We start from the raw sequence: 16,210 nt of genomic DNA, 5'->3' as shown, positions 1-16,210 counted from the left end.
ATAGGTAATAATAAGTAATGAAATACTGCAGAGGCATCATCGAAATCAATGGCGATATGTGTAAAATTGCTATTTGATTTTTTTACAGGGGTAACATGAGCTGGGACTTATAGTTTAATTAAAGTGCTATCTGTAACAACAAACAAGTAATATGGCAAGTAATAAGCTTCTGTGTATTCATGGGAGGAGAACATTGGGCTGTTGCGCCCACGTCATGAGCGTTTTATATTACTTAGGGTGAAGCTAGACATGAGGAACATGTCGTGTTAGAAATAGAGAATCGCTGACTGTTAAGTAATTATTAAAATGACAAGTACATTCATATAGTTTTAGTTCTACCATCCTATTATCTTGTAAAAGTAAAAGTAGTGGAGAAGTTGCCATAAACATGTCATTATGTACACTCTTAAACCACAACTGTATCTGTTTACTGTTCCTTTTACTAATACATTATATTACCTCTAAAATCTCGAGTAGCAATGTGGCGCAGATGTTAAAATTCTAATAGCAATTTCACACTTATAGCCACTGATTTCGATAATGCCCCCTATGTAATATTTAATTACTTATTTTTACCTATATTTGAGTTACATTTCTTTTGCGCCGGGCCTGGGTTTTTTTCTCACACTTCATGAGCATTGTCCTTTGGCATAGAGACTGGTAGGTACACTGGAGACAGAGATTTACGTATGCAAGGTAAAAAAAACACCAAAAAGAATATATTACAACATTTATTTTCGTATTAGCGATTACACCTCGTTCAACATTTGAGCAATCAAAAAATATATTGCTTACACATTTCTTTCTTCACTCGTCCTTTGTAAAATCATACCGAATTTGATATTTAAACTAAATATCACTACAATATTTCCTTTGGAATTTTATAATACTAACTGTTCCCAGCGACTTCACCCATATTTGACTTATGAAGTACCGCGGTTTCACGCGCGTCCCGTGGGAACTACTGCCCGTACCGGGATAAAATATAGCCTATGTTACTCGGGAAGAGTGTAGCGCCCCAACAGTGAAAGAATTTTTCAAATTGGTTCAAGTTTCGGAGCCTTTAGGGTACAAACAAAAAATTTTACTTGAAATAGGGTTAAATATAAACTAGAGTTTGTTTGAAAGCGCTAATGTCGGAAACTACTATGCCGATTTCAAAAATTATTTTGTGTCATATAGCCAATTTATCGAGGAAAGCTAAAAATTACTTTTATCCGTTTGCGCGAAGTAGTTCCCAGTGGGCGCGGGTGAAACCGCTGGCGAAAGTAAGTTTTTAATAAAAATGCTAGATAATCAGTCTATTTTATTATGGTTTACAATATTTCACTCGCTCATAGTAAAGCTTTACTACATTTGAGTAAACACTTAACTAAAAATAAACAATTTTCATATAATTTAGGTAAAACTTATTTATGTCGGGTGTGTCGTACCTAATCACATTAAATCCTATCACATATACTTCATGATATTCTATGGCGAATTGTAAAAAAAATAACTTAATCCATTCAGTGGTTTAGCCACAGGAGTCATTTTTCGTTTTCATAATTTACAACATCATGTGTAAAGCGGAGATAAAGTTAGGAGTATCGAATGTTTTGCTCAGAGTGCTGATTCCGAGTTTTGACAGCTTTCGCAACTCGATACGTAATTATTAGTCTATTGAAATAAAGAGTCGTATGCTACGTCACATGATTTAGATATGACATCTTCATTCATTTTGACGGTTAATAATGATTACACTCGCAAAAGTGAGCTCAAGTGTAATACGACCAAGTACTGATGACATTCTTTATTAAATAAACAATTCTAAGATAAGTGCTACGTGATTCAATGGTATGATACTCTTCGCATCGAAAAAGTTAACTTGCAAAACTCGCACTAGGCACTCAGTTGTCAGCTGTCAGTTTTCAAGGGAGAATTTCCGTTGTTTGTAATGACCATAGACATAATACGGTAAACAGGACTGCGCACCTTTACCCAAAAAACGAGCCGAGTGAAACAGTACAGAGGCCGTCTGTCCCTTTCTAATAGGGTGACTATGAGATTAAGCTGTGTGAGACAAATTCGAATTTGCTAAGATTATTAAACACAGATTGGTGTTGAAATGTTAACTTACGCAGTTTGTGACTTTAAAATACTAATATAGGCTTTTAATAATTAGCGGGAATTAGCAGTATAAAAGCAGGAAGATTCGAAGTGAAGACTGTTTTTTTTTGTATTTTTGCTTTACATATAGACTGCTGAACCGTTTATGTTACCTTTCTTCATTTTTTGGGAAGCTATAACAATAGTACAACAGTTTTAAAATCCATCACCCATATTTTGACTCGTTACAAGAATTCATGGGCACCCTAGTTGTTTGGTTTACGAAAATGTTATTATTAGCTAACCTGTGGAACGATATATTGCAACCACCATAGGATTCACTTTTGCAAGTAGAAACGCAACACTTTTTCACCATTTTAATAGTTTAAATTGATTTAATACAAAAAAAAATAAACAAAATTTTAAATGCTGATTACGCGCCAAGAATGTTCAGGGTTACCGCTAGAAAATAAAAAAAAGCAAAATAAAAATTTATGTTGTTTATGTTTTAATAATAAATACGAATAAATTAATGCGATTGTTATTAATTTGTTGACTTATAATTGTTAAAATAAGATAAAAATATAAGTGATTCAATTTTTTTTTGGGAAGACAAAACTGTTGATCACAATACTTTTTTATGCTGGCAAGGTGTTAGAAAGAGACAAACGGCCTCCGTTCTAACTATCCCTCTCGGCTCGGATTTGCCTCTGTATATTATGCTACCAATTTAGTACCTTATTGCGTTGGAATGGAGTTCATTTTTGTAAATATATATTTTGAGCGTGCGCAATCTTGTTTAGTATATTACATCTATGGTAATGACTGACTTTTATATGGTGTTCTAATTCTCGAACATTTTTATTCTATTTACTTTGTTTTTTTCTTTGTGCAAATCGACATTTATTAGCCAGTATATTAACGTATTTAATTTAATTTCAATAGCAAAAAATCAATGTAAAAACAATAATGACAATTACTTGAATCATTATTTTAAGCAGTATTTTATTTGTTTAATATGTATTTGTGTGAAAAGTCCTAAGTATCAAGATTGTTCACTTTTATAGTTCGGCCATTCAGAGAATGCGTTCCTGACACGTCGCGATTGAACTGACGACGTAACTTTGCAATGGCGTTGCAGTTACGATAAAAATATTTTTGCTGGTTGTTTACCGTTTTAACAATTGAGGAGCATTAAAACAACATTATTATATCAATAATCAATGAATGTAGTTACGTCGTCAGTTCAATCGCGACGTGTCAGGAACGCATTCTCTGAATGGCCGAACTATAGTTAGTGTTCACTCAAAAAGAGTATAGTCTTTGTAAGTAAAAAAAATGTCTGACATTTGTGTCATAGTTTAGCAGCAAATATTAACAAAAAGAAAGAATTTAAACCTATTGATCATCAACAATTTTAAATAGGTAATGTAAAAAAGCACTATACTATAATTTAATAAATACAAAAAAGTTAAGTCTGCCTAAATCTGTCAAATGTCTTCAATAGATTATCTACCTTATCACAATATCATCATCTGCCGAGCCTTCTCAGTTGGGGTCAGCTTCCAGTCTAACCGAATGCAGCTGAGTACCAGTGCTTTACAAGAAGCAACTGCCCTATCTGACCTCCTCAACCCAGTTACCCGGGCAACCCAATACCCCTTGGTTAGACTGGCGTCAGACTTACTGGCTTCTGACTATCCGTAACAATAGTGGAAGGCTAATGTTCGATTGGTAACATTTGACAGATTTGGGTAAGTTGACTCGCTGACGTTTGTACAAAAATCATCTATTGCTACTTGAAAAACCTCATTACAGAATTTTTTATTCGCAAAATATGAAGTTTTCCTATTCCTATACAGTAAAAAATAAATAAAAAAATGCAAATTTTCTATAAAAACGGCCTTATGGCTGTAAGCGAGTACTCTAAGAGTTAGGCAAGTCTGATTTAAAAAATACTAGCCTATATAAAAACAAGACATTTTGCAAATAAAAAATTCGGTAACAAGAATATTTTTAAACCTCAAAAATGCTGTTTTTAGGGTTCCGTACATAATTGTCCCAGCCTTTTCCCAACTATGTTGGGGTCGGCTTCCAGTCTAACCGGATGCAGCTGAGTACCAGTGTGCCGCATGGAGCGACTGCCTATCTGACCTCCTCAACCCAGTTACCCGGGCAACCCAATACCAAAAATTAGGACCCCATTACTAAGACTTTGCTGTCCGTCTGTCACCAAGCTGTATCGCATGAACTGTAATAATTGGACAGTTGAAATTTCCACAGATGATGTATTTCTATTGCCGCTATAATAACAAATACTAAAAACTATGTAGAATAGAATAAATATTTCAGGGGGCTCCTATATAACAAACATGATTTTTTTTTTTTCATTTTATAGGTACGGAACCCTTCGCACTTGACTGTAATTTTTATTGAAAATCAATATAACCCCAATATAATTTACGTGTAAAATTAAAAAAAAACTACTATTCATTTCATTTCATAAATTGTAATAAATAACCAGCTTAGAAAAAGTTCACAATTCTATCACATTTCCTTGATTTTTTTGTATCGGGGTTAATTTCCACCTTTTTTTCAATTTTCAATTACCAAATATTACAAAAAGTTCAACAGAATTTTGACACGTTTAAAATAGTCTATACAACATATTTTTAAACATGTGTTAAACATTCATTTTTAAATAACAGTGCTTTTCCAGTTTCACCGGTTACTGATAAGGTCTCTGAGAGCCTATCTGAAACTTATCTGACAGATAAACTATAACTTTTCATTTCATATGCTTACGGTTTGCAATATCTGGCAGAAATTATAAGCAGCCTTATCTGGCAAATACCATTATCTATCAGATAACTAACTGACACCATCGGCATCCAGTGAAACCGGGCTTAACGTTAATTTTCACCTTCTTTTTATTTATTTGAAATTATAAGCAGCTTTATCTGGCAGATACCATTATCTAACAGATAACTAACTGACACTATCAGTATCCAGTGAATAATTTTAAAGTTTTTTTATTTGAAATAAAACCTTTTGCCGTTGAAATATCGAAGTTCACAATATCAAATTCGGTATGCACCCAACACTACGCTCGTCGCGCAACTCCGCCCGGGGCGGTAATAGAGTCCAAAATCACTGAATTTATTTATAGAAACTATTCGCCTTTTAGTCTTTTACTGATTTCCTCCTGTTGTAACTCACGCCATTCCTTTTTGGGTTTCATTCGTTTTAATTGTCCGTCCCTGGGAAAGAGAGAATATATTTTAATTACACACACAACTGGATTTATTTTTTATACGTATATCTATTGGTAAAGGTACATCAACAGCTTCTGTGTATATATTAACGAAAATAGAAGGTAAAGACCGTTTACCCAGTTGTAACTGATATTACGAGTGTTGTCAGTTTATTTCAAATTTAAATAAAAAGTTACGATTCAACAAACCGGTATCGTAAGTACAACACTGCACAAAAAAGCTAGCAACATTAGGGTCAATTCCCACTGAAAGAGCAGCGGCCGGCAGCGGCCGTAAGAGCACGGAAAATGTAAGAGCGCGGCGCCGCGCGGCGCCGCGCGGCCCGCCGCGCTCGCGCTCAATCCCTTGCAATTACGGCCGCTGCCGGCCGCTGCTCTTTCAGTGGGAATTGACCCTTATTTGTAAGTTTGACATTTTGCAAGTATCAATTTAGTCTACGAGATTAAAAAACAGACTATGGGTATATTTGTTTTTGAAAATAAGGGGACTGGGTTCCCTAAAAAAACCTTGTTCTCTGCAGAAATGTAGATTCTAACTTTAAAGAACTTTACTCTTTACTATTTTGTAAATACTTTTGTAAGGATGGAAACCTCACAACATGTGGGAACACATCTTAAAGGAACTAAATTCTTTAAAAAGCAACGGAACATTGTTACATTGTTACCACATGAGATTATTTCAACAAAAACTCAATTCCTTAATAAAGAATAAAGAAACACAATTCCCTAAAACAACAACATTGTTCTTTGTCACGAAAACCTTAATAAATAAAGCCCCTTCTCGAGGACCCCAATTGCTAAAAAAAGGAACACTATTCCCTAAAAAGCGACATAATTTCCTTTGTCGACAAACGCACCACCTAAGATCCCTAATCAAACAACAAAAATTATTAAACGAAGGAACACCATTCCATGAAAGTAACAAAGTTCCATACACAGCAGACAAACTCACAAAATGAAATCCCACCTAAAAAAAACTAAACTTCCTAACAGAGGGACCCTAATTCTACCGAACTCACCTCTCCTGGCGATAACAGCTTTGACCCTATTAGCGAAGTCCACGGCGCTCTCGTCGGCGGCGCGAGTCATGGCGGACAGGTACCACACGTCGCAGACGATGGCCCACGACGTCATCATGTTGAGGAGGTAGTGAACATACTTCCTCTTGCCGAAAACCCCCAACAAAAAGACACTTTCCCCAAAAAGGGACAGAGTGACACCAAAAAGGGACAGAGACCCCCAAAAAGACAAAAGGGACACAGTGACCCCAAAAACGGGCATTACTCTAAAACTCATCACATAAGGTCCACAAGGCCTCCTCTCCTAACAAAACCCCTCCTAACATAAAGAGACACACTATCACCAAAAATGGACATGCTGACCCCAAAAAAGGACAAAAGCGACCCCCAAAAGGGACATTGGACCCCAAAAAGGGACATTGTTCTAAAACTCACCACATAATGTCCACAAGGCCTCCTCTCCTGGCGATAACAGCTTTGACCCTATTAGCGAAGTCCACGGCGCTCTCGTCGGCGGCGCGAGTCATGGCGGACAGGTACCACACGTCGCAGACGATGGCCCACGACGTCATCATGTTCAGCAGGTAGTGAACATACTTACCTTTTGCCGAAAAGCCCCCAACAAAATGACACTATTTCCATAAAGGGACAGTGACCTCCAAAAAGTGTCAAACTGACCCCCAAAAGGGCCAAAAGTGACCCCCAAAAGAGGCAAAAGTGACCCCCAAAAGCGACAAAAGTGACCTCCAAAAGGGACACTGGACCCCAAAAAGGGACATTACTGTAAAACTCACCACATAAGGTCCACAAGGCCTCCTCTCCTCGCAATAACAGCTTTGACCCTATTAGCGAAGTCCACGGCACTCTCGTCGGCGGCGCGAGTCATGGCGGGCAGGTACCACACGTCGCAGACGATGGCCCACGACGTCATCATGTTGAGGAGGTAGTGCAGCATGCCGTAGCGAGAGCTGTTCCAGAAAGCGTCGCCGAACCGGGGGTCGTATCTAGGGGTGAAGGAAAATTTATATTATAAAGAAAGTTTCTTTATCGACTTCCCAAAAAAGAGGAGGTAAATAAAAAATATACTTCATTAGACAGACTAGTATACCTACACCGATGTTTTTTTTTTTTTGTGTATTTAAAGGTCGGTATATTTTTACAAAAAATATCAATGCTAAAATCTATTTGAAAAAATATTTTACTGTTAGGGAGCTAGACTATCCCCGAGTGACATATAGGCTTTATTTTGTTTAAGGGCTTAAACTGACTGAATTTAGTCAAGTGTAATAAGCCCTTTAAACCGGTCGACTGTCTCTTCATGATAAGACATGCTAAATTGGTGGGTCCCGGCTGTCATTTGAACATCTTTGGCAGTCGTTATGGGTAGTCAGAAGCCAGACAGTCTGACAACCAGTCTTAAAAAGGATTATCAGGTTGTACTTAACTAGATTGACTAGGCCAGATATGCAGTCGCTCCTTGTGGCACACTGGTACTCAGCTGCATCCGGTTAAACTGGAAGCCGACCCCAACATAATGGCGTCCACGGCCGATGTCGGCCACGGCGGCTGTTCTCATATAAGGAGGTCAGCCAGCTGCGCAGGACATATTATAGTGCACGAGCATTTGCTTGGACACAGGTGCACTCACTATTCCTTCACTCTCATAGCGCTATGGGACGACAATCCGACACCACCGGAGAGAGATCAAGCCCCAACATACTAGGGAAAAGGCTAGGCAGATGATAACTTACTTGATAGCCACAGGGTAGATAGTGCCACCGACTTCAAAACTGCCTTTTTTGAACTGCATCACTGAAGTATTATTAATACAAGTGCCTTCAGGGAAGATAAGGATCGGCGGGTTGTCGGCCACCGATATGTGCTCTTTTAATCTGAAAATTAAAAAAATGGTAAGTTTTTTTACAAGTAATAAAATCGACTTCAATAACATGAACCTAAAACATCATAAGTTTGGAAAATTCTGAAAACCGCATCAAAATCGGTTCAGCGAAACGTCAGATAGTCGCGCACAAAAGTGACGTCGGTTAAAGATAGGCTGGTCTGGTTTTGGTGAGCTTTTCACTAGCGGATAGCTTACTAAGCTCCATTTGGTTAGGTTTTTAACTAAAAATAAACAATCTTCATATGAATTTTAACCTACTTCAAAGAAAAGAGGTACTCAGTTTAAACTGTATGTAGGTAAATCACTGTACCGATTTTGATGCGGTTTTCAACAAGGTATTGGTCACTTTGGAAAAGGTTTTTAGCATAAGTATCGGTGTTATGTTTTTTTTTTGTAAAAAGCTTTTATTTACAAATAAAATGCAGTTTAAAATGGTAGCTAATTTGACTAACTATAGTTCGGCCATTCAGAGAATGCGTTCCTGACACGTCGCGATTGAACTGACGACGTAATAACATTCATTGATTATTGATATAATAATGTTGTTTTAATGCTCCTCAATTGTTAAAACGGTAAACAACCAGCAAAAATATTTTTATCGTAACTGCAACGCCATTGCAAAGTTACGTCGTCAGTTCAATCGCGACGTGTCAGGAACGCATTCTCTGAATGGCCGAACTATAGCGTCATGAAAGTAGTCAGCTATATGTAGTTCTGATGACAATACAATAATATGGTACTGTCGAACTGATCTGATGATGGAGCCGGAAGATATGAACTGGAACTTCATGATGGAACATCGTATCATAGCTGTGTTTGGACTTGTTAGAAAAGTCTTGTAATGATTTTTACTTACCTCCTAGCGACCGCATGCCTGTCTTTAACTTCTGATCTCTCAAACCATATATGGGGCGAAGCCCTAGCTAGCGCCCTCTGTAGGATTCCTAGAAAACCATTGTGTCTTTGACCGATCTGAAAATTTCATAAAATCTTATCATTTACTGCAAAATTGTGTAACTATTCATCTGCGTCTTGGGTAACTACTTCCTGAACATGGATTAAATTAGTAGCCGTTATTTTATTGTATTTTATAGGCAATATTACTTGCAAAGTTGCATCAAAATTGGTACGTCTTTTCGTGAAATAATAACAAACATCCACACACACAAACTTTTCTTCACGTTTATCATATGACTAGCTATTCCCTGCGGTTCCAGGTCTTGAGGGGACTATTTTCCGTACCTTTAATTTAAATCGGATCTTTCGCATTAACAACATTATTAAAAATATGAGTTTTAAGTCACATTGTTACAGCCAGGATTCGAACCTCAGCAAGCATATTTTTTATCAAAATATTTGAATAAATCAGTAACAAACATACAACGTTAAAAAATATATGTTATTCCTGATTGTAAGTCAGGCTTTATTATATTTCCCATCATGCAAAATTATATTTTTTTTCTATGGTCATTCACAACCCAACATTTCAACATATAGGACATTTCACAAACATTAATTTTAGCCCATAAATTTCCCTCGAAGGAAATTATATCATGCACCCATATAAAGTACTAGCTTCCAAGACAATGTGTATTTACACACACACACAACTTTGGCACATCCGCGTTCGTGAGATATAACATCTATGCCATCGAATGTCTGAGGGGGTGTCTATAAATTACGTCACAAATTATTTTCTATTACCGGAATCGGTCCATGTATGGCTTATCATCTTTTCATGTTTCGAAAGGCAAGATAAACTGGTGGGTTTCGGCTGTCATTTGAACATCTTTGACAGCCAGAAAGTCCGACAACCAGTCTTACCAAGGAGTACCAGGTAACTGGATTGAGGAGATCAGATAGGCAGTCGATACATGTGGTACACTGGTACTCAGCTACATTCTTATAGACCGGAAGCCGACCCCAACATAGTTGGGAAAAGGCTAGGTCTTATGTTAGGAGAAGGCTAGACTCCTATGCCCTTTGACAGACTTTAAATTCCTCGTATTTCCATTTTTTTTTCACACAAAAAAGCTAAACAAAATAACTCACCAACGAATAACAATTATCGCACATTAGTACCAAAGCGTCAATAGGGCTTGTGTGATTGGCGACACAAATACCATTCTTCGGCTTATAATCCGTATCGTGGTAAGTTATAACTGCCGATATGCATCGCGATAGAAAGTTAAAACACATAACTGATATTGCATAGTTGACTCGCTGTTTCGTTCTTCCGTCGGGTAACGTGCCTATGCATGCTGTGCATGCGACAAGCCACCATACCTATGAAGCGTAATTAATGGTAGTACCCCAATGTGGTTTTGGTAATTTTGCGAGCGTTTAAATTTTGTTGAATCTGGCGTTATTTTAATTTTAAATCAATGACATACAATTTTTGGAAATTTTTTAAGCCCATTTACACCGATTTCACAAACGTCCGTTTTTTCTTAAAACAACTGTTAACTTTGTAAATTGTTTAAAGGAAAATGGACATCAGAAGGTATGTAGTAAGTTTCAAATCAGTGAAAAATTTATTAACGCTTGCAAAATATACTTTTGGGACAAAACACAAATGAATTCACATAACATTTTATATAAAAATGTACCTTATGTAAAATTACTATCAAACGAATTTAAATTCTACTACAATTTACATAAGGCACATTTAAATTCATCTTCATAACATTATAAATAATGAACTTATACAAACATATATAATAGAGAAGGACAGAGAGAGACAAATGAAGGCACAGAAAATAAGTATCTTAAAAAATAAATAAAAGATTATACATATATAGGACAGTACAAGAAACATAAAAAGCAATAGATTCCAACAGCCAGTTTTTCAAAATGCACCTTTAAAAATAACTTGTCGTTTCACTCGCGTCCCGTGGGAACTACTGCCCGTACCGGGATAAAATATAGCCTATGTTACTCGGGAAGAGTGTAGCGCCCCAACAGTGAAAGAATTTTTCAGTAGTTTTGCCTAGTTATAACTAACCACTATTTTAAATGTCAGCCAGGCCACTTACTTCAAGCATATATTTTTTCACCCACATTTTAGATCAGAACATTACAACTTTCAGACAACACATTTACCTCCCAAATGCAAACGAAACACCCAACTGTTATGACAATTTTTGGACTTGAAACATTGACTTAAAAAAAAATCGGGTGGTCTATTTTGTCGACATATTGACTGAAAATACTGAATTTTTGGTAGCTATTTAACCCAATTCTAATCAGAGCCTCCCAAAAACACATATACACCTCCCAAAATGCAGACGAAACACCCAACTTCCCTTATTCAAAGTCGGTTAAACCTACCAAAGAAAAACAGGTCTTAATGCTGAGGACGCCGACATCTATGGGACTGGTATGGTTAGCTACACAGAAGCCATTGGCTTTAGGCTTAAACTGCTGGTTGTGGAACCTCGCGTGGACCAAAAGGCCTCGAATCAGCACTCTAATACTTATCTTCTAGGAAAAGCATTTAATTTTTTTTCGAAAAGGGGAGGGGGGGCTTATTTTGACAATATGTAGATTAAAATACGGGGATTTTTCCTAGGAAATCCATTGTAATTTTTCGAAAAGAGGGGGGGGGGGGGCTGGTATTTTGACAATATGTAGATTAAAATACTGAATTTTTGGTAGCTATTTAACCCAATTCTAATCAGAGCCTCCCAAAAACACATATACACCTCCCAAAATGCAGACGAAACACCCAACTTCCCTTATTCAAAGTCGGTTAAACCTACCAAAGAAAAACAGGTCTTAATGCTGAGGACGCCGACATCTATGGGACTGGTATGGTTAGCTACGCAGAAGCCATTGGCTTTAGGCTTAAACTGCTGGTTGTGGAACCTCGCGTGGACCGAAAGGCCTCGAATCAGTACTCTGATGCTTGTTTTGTATGAAATACGGCCGAGTTTGTTGCGTAGGCGCACGAATGGTATCATGCTTACTATCCATGTTGATAGCACCATTACTAGCACCTGGATTTGAAATTTTTGAGTTATGAAAATTTTGACTTAAAAAAAAAAGTTGTGTTGATAATTTTGTTGATATTTTGACTGAAATACTGTATTTTTTATTGGCTATTTGACTTTTTTTTCCTTGGAATTAAGAAAAGGAAAAGAGACAGTTATGGAAATGAGACATAAACTAAAAAGTGTCTAAATTAAGAGCGTTTTCAAAGTAGCAGTTTTACGCGACACCAAAAATATGAAATTTTAAATTTCTAAATAGTAAGTTGTCAAATGGCCAATTGTGTCATAAAAATATTTGAATAATATTATTTTAGCTGTCTACAAGGCTTGCGGAAAAAAAGAAAAATTAGTAGCAATTATCACAATACATAATTAGAAAATATAAAAAGGAAATGAAAAAGAGAAATTATTAAGAATGTTAGTCACTAGAAAAGACAAAAAATATTTACTTTATAATAACGTTTTGATTTTACAACATAAACGTCGGTTTTTCTTACAACTGTTTACTTTGAAAAATTGAGTGTGAAAATTCATAGTGAACTGAGTGCTGATTCCGAGTTTTGTAAGTTTACGCGCTCGATACGTAATTATAACATGACTGAAGTAAAGAGTCGTATGCTACATGACATGATTAGAATATAGCACGTTCATTCATTTTTCCGGATAATGATGTTTACTATTTCGCAAGTGAGCGCGTTTATAGTACGACCAAGTGCCGATGACAGCCTTTAGGACCCGACATAAACATGTCAAAAATGAATACTACGTAATTAAGTTGTATGATAATTTACGCATCGAGAAAGTTAACTTGCAAAACTCGCACTAGGCACTCTGTTGTTTTAAGATAACTGACATTTATGCTGTTTGTAAACTTGAGTCTGAGACCCCCACATATTGCTGACTAAACAGTCAATCAAAGTTTTCAGTCGGTCTGATACTGGCTAAATACCTGATCTTTGTCATATTTCATCTTCATACTGATTTATGAGCCCAAACAAACTATCGGCCGACTAAAATTTTGCAGTATGTGGGGGTATAAAACGTAAGAGTGAAAGAGTATATAGAAAGTAAAGAAATATAATATTTATAGAAGGGAGAAAAATATATACTTAGCTGAAACCAATAAGACTTTAACAGCCTTACTACAGAAACTTAAACATCTGTTGAACACGTGTCTAAAAAAAGTGTGGCTTCAAAATGGACCTTATTTCAACGTCGTAATCTTTTTTTAAAACAAGTGTTCAACAGACGTTTAAAAGTTTCTGTGGTACGACGGTTAGTGCTTTTAATCCATTAAATAGTGATTTCAACTAAATAATATGAGACTTATAGATAATATATACATATAAACTATAAAAACTCACATAAATATTTTATTTTAGAAGATTTTGGAAATCATACTAAAATACATATCTTATTTATTATACAAAATAAAAATTTATATTTTTTATTAACTTAAAATTACAAAATTTAAAGTGCTATTTCACCAACCCATTTCACAAACAATTTTGTTACATCATTCCCAGAATTTTATCTCAGAGATAAAAATATATGCATTTCACCACATATGGATAAATAATTATGAGAATTATTGATAATTATAATTTATACTGTAAGATTATTAGCTTATCTAAAGGATTTAAATGGTAAGTTGGTGAAATAGGATTTTAATAACCAGCTGCATCAAAAAACTCATTTTACTTTTAAAATGACAACCGTGTTTCGGAGGGCACGATAAACTGTAGGTGCTGGCTGTCATTTGAACATCTTTTTCAGTTGTTACGGGTAGTCCGAAGCCAGTAAGTCTGACACCAGTCTGGCCAAGGGGTATTGGGTTGCCCGGGTAACTGGGTTGAGGGGGTCAGATAGGGCAGTTGCTCCTTGTAACACACTGGTACTCAGCTGCATCGGGTTAGACTGGAAGCCGACCCCAACATAGTAGGGAAAAGACCCGCGAGATGATGAATTTTTAATAACAAATCGTTTGGTATGCTTTTCAGATTTTACTAATGTTCTACGTAAATAAAACGAAGTTATTTTGATTTCTTTGATGCATCTGGTAGTAAAGGCCTATAGATAAAGGCTTAAAAAAATTAATATATAAGACTTATATACTAATAAATATTGAAATAAAACTTACCCCAATAACAAATATCATTATCCTGAGCGGTAATAGAAACATGTATCGGACTACGAAACCCATTGCCCATATTATTGTTAATCTCCATGTTAAGAATTCGTATTGTCTGTAAAAATAGAGAAAATTAATATTAATTTAACGATAATTTTTAATATTAAAGAATAATTAAATCTGAAGGAACAATAATGAAATATTTCTAAATTGATTAACTCAAAAAATAGATAAAAATCCGGCCAAGTGCGAGTCTGATTCCCGCACAAAGGGGTTCCGTACCATTAATTAATAAAACGAGCAAATGAATCATGTCTGTTGTTTGGGAGCCTTTTAAAATATTTACTTAATTCTAGTTATAGCGGCTACAATAACAAGTAATCTGTGAATTTTTTAACTGTAACTATAAAGGTTCATTAGATACAGTCTTGTAACAGACAGACAGCGAAGTCCTAGTAATAGGTTCCCGTTTTCACCCTATGGGTACTGAACTCCAAAAACGAAAATTTTAAAAAGTGAAAGAGTTCCTCTAACTACGGATTTCTATATACTATCTATCCATCGTTTGCAATTTGAGATGCGTTAAACATCCTTGGCAGTCGTTACGGGTAGTCAGAAGCCAGTAAGTCTGACAACCAGTTTTACTAGGGGGTATCGGCTGCTCAAGTAGCTGGGTTGAGGGGACAGATAGGCAGTCGCTTCTTGTAAAGCACTGGTACTCAGCTGAATCCGGTTGGACTGTAAGCCGACCCCAACATAGTTGGGAAATATTGTAATATTTTTTTAAAAGATAGACAGACAGGCGTCGTCCTAATTGGCAGCGATCGTACGATGGCGCGATGCGTTTTTCATCTAAGGCGTCGTCCTAATTGACAGCGATCGTACGATGACACGATGCGTTCTCGTCGTGCGATGAGTTCAAACATACAGATTTCATCAGAGTGTCCTATTTGAACCTCGCAAGTGAGATCGTGAGATGAAAAAGGCATCGCGCCATCGTACGATCGCTCCCAATTAGGACGACGCCACAGACTTGTGTTGCTGGGGAGTTGGTTGCGCCACTTCTTCTTCCCAGCAATAACACATAGGAAGTGGTGAAGGGCGGACGTTTTGGGGGCTGTCTCATGTAATCCTGACGTTCGAAAAGTGCTGTTTTTCAGCCTACTTAGAATACTTAAATGATTTTTGATTGAAGGCTCCCCCATTATTGTCTCCAATCACCATATTCTGAAACTCACCTATTAGTCCTAGTGAGGAGGTTCCAGCTCCTCAACTCTTCAGCCTCGAAGACTGATGTCACCTGGTCTTCTATGATAGACTCCATGCCCGCCTTCACAAGGTCCAGGCAATTTGATAGGTGGAACTCCATATTATTCTGGAAGGTAAGAGAAAATAGATGTTAAAAGTAGGGAATAATAATAACTATATGACAGGTGAATTGGTTTTCATGAGACTATATAGTAGTAATACACCAGCTTTTATCTAAAATAACTGTATTCAATTTTTTTTAAGTTACAGACAGACGTAGATACAGACTGACAAACATTTTACGTCTGGGGCTAATCTAGATTCTAAATTGAACAGGATTTTTAACTAGATTCTAGATGGAGTTCAGTAGTAGTAGGTAGCCAGAAAAATAATAGAAAACCAAGTACGAGTCGGACTCCCACAAGACCACTACCTAATAAACAAAAAAAAAACACGTTTGTTGCATGGGTCCCATAAAATATTTTACTCTAGTTTTCAGTGATCATCATCCGCCTAGCCTTTTCCCAACTTTGTTTGGTTCGGCTTTCAGTCTAA

The 16,210-nt window shown here is 36.5% G+C and overlaps 1 protein-coding gene across 4 annotated transcripts in view; it reads right to left on the bottom strand.

Moving 5' to 3' along the window:
• Positions 1-4,581: 4,581 nt before the first annotated feature.
• The window catches only part of LOC124644085 (glycerol-3-phosphate acyltransferase 4), a 34,741-nt gene continuing 23,112 nt past the window's right edge, over positions 4,582-16,210 (bottom strand). For 2 of the 4 annotated variants that reach the window (XM_047183294.1, XM_047183296.1), the window contains 7 exons: positions 15,646-15,782; positions 14,417-14,522; positions 12,046-12,282; positions 9,141-9,256; positions 8,133-8,273; positions 7,176-7,385; positions 4,582-5,348 (listed from right to left, as the gene is read on the bottom strand). In XM_047183294.1, coding sequence (XP_047039250.1) covers positions 5,261-5,348; positions 7,176-7,385; positions 8,133-8,273; positions 9,141-9,256; positions 12,046-12,282; positions 14,417-14,522; positions 15,646-15,782 — 1,035 coding nt within the window. In that variant the 3' untranslated portion in view covers positions 4,582-5,260. Of the gene's footprint in view, positions 5,349-7,175; positions 7,386-8,132; positions 8,274-9,140; positions 9,257-10,336; positions 10,571-12,045; positions 12,283-14,416; positions 14,523-15,645; positions 15,783-16,210 lie in introns of all 4 variants that reach the window. The other 2 variants (XM_047183295.1, XM_047183297.1) reach the window with 1 other exon arrangement.

This window comes from Helicoverpa zea, chromosome 29, assembly GCF_022581195.2.
Source record: "Helicoverpa zea isolate HzStark_Cry1AcR chromosome 29, ilHelZeax1.1, whole genome shotgun sequence".
Lineage (NCBI taxonomy): Eukaryota > Metazoa > Arthropoda > Insecta > Lepidoptera > Noctuidae > Helicoverpa > Helicoverpa zea.
Note: the sequence above shows the minus strand (reverse complement) of the source record. Positions and strands in the feature narration are given on the sequence as shown.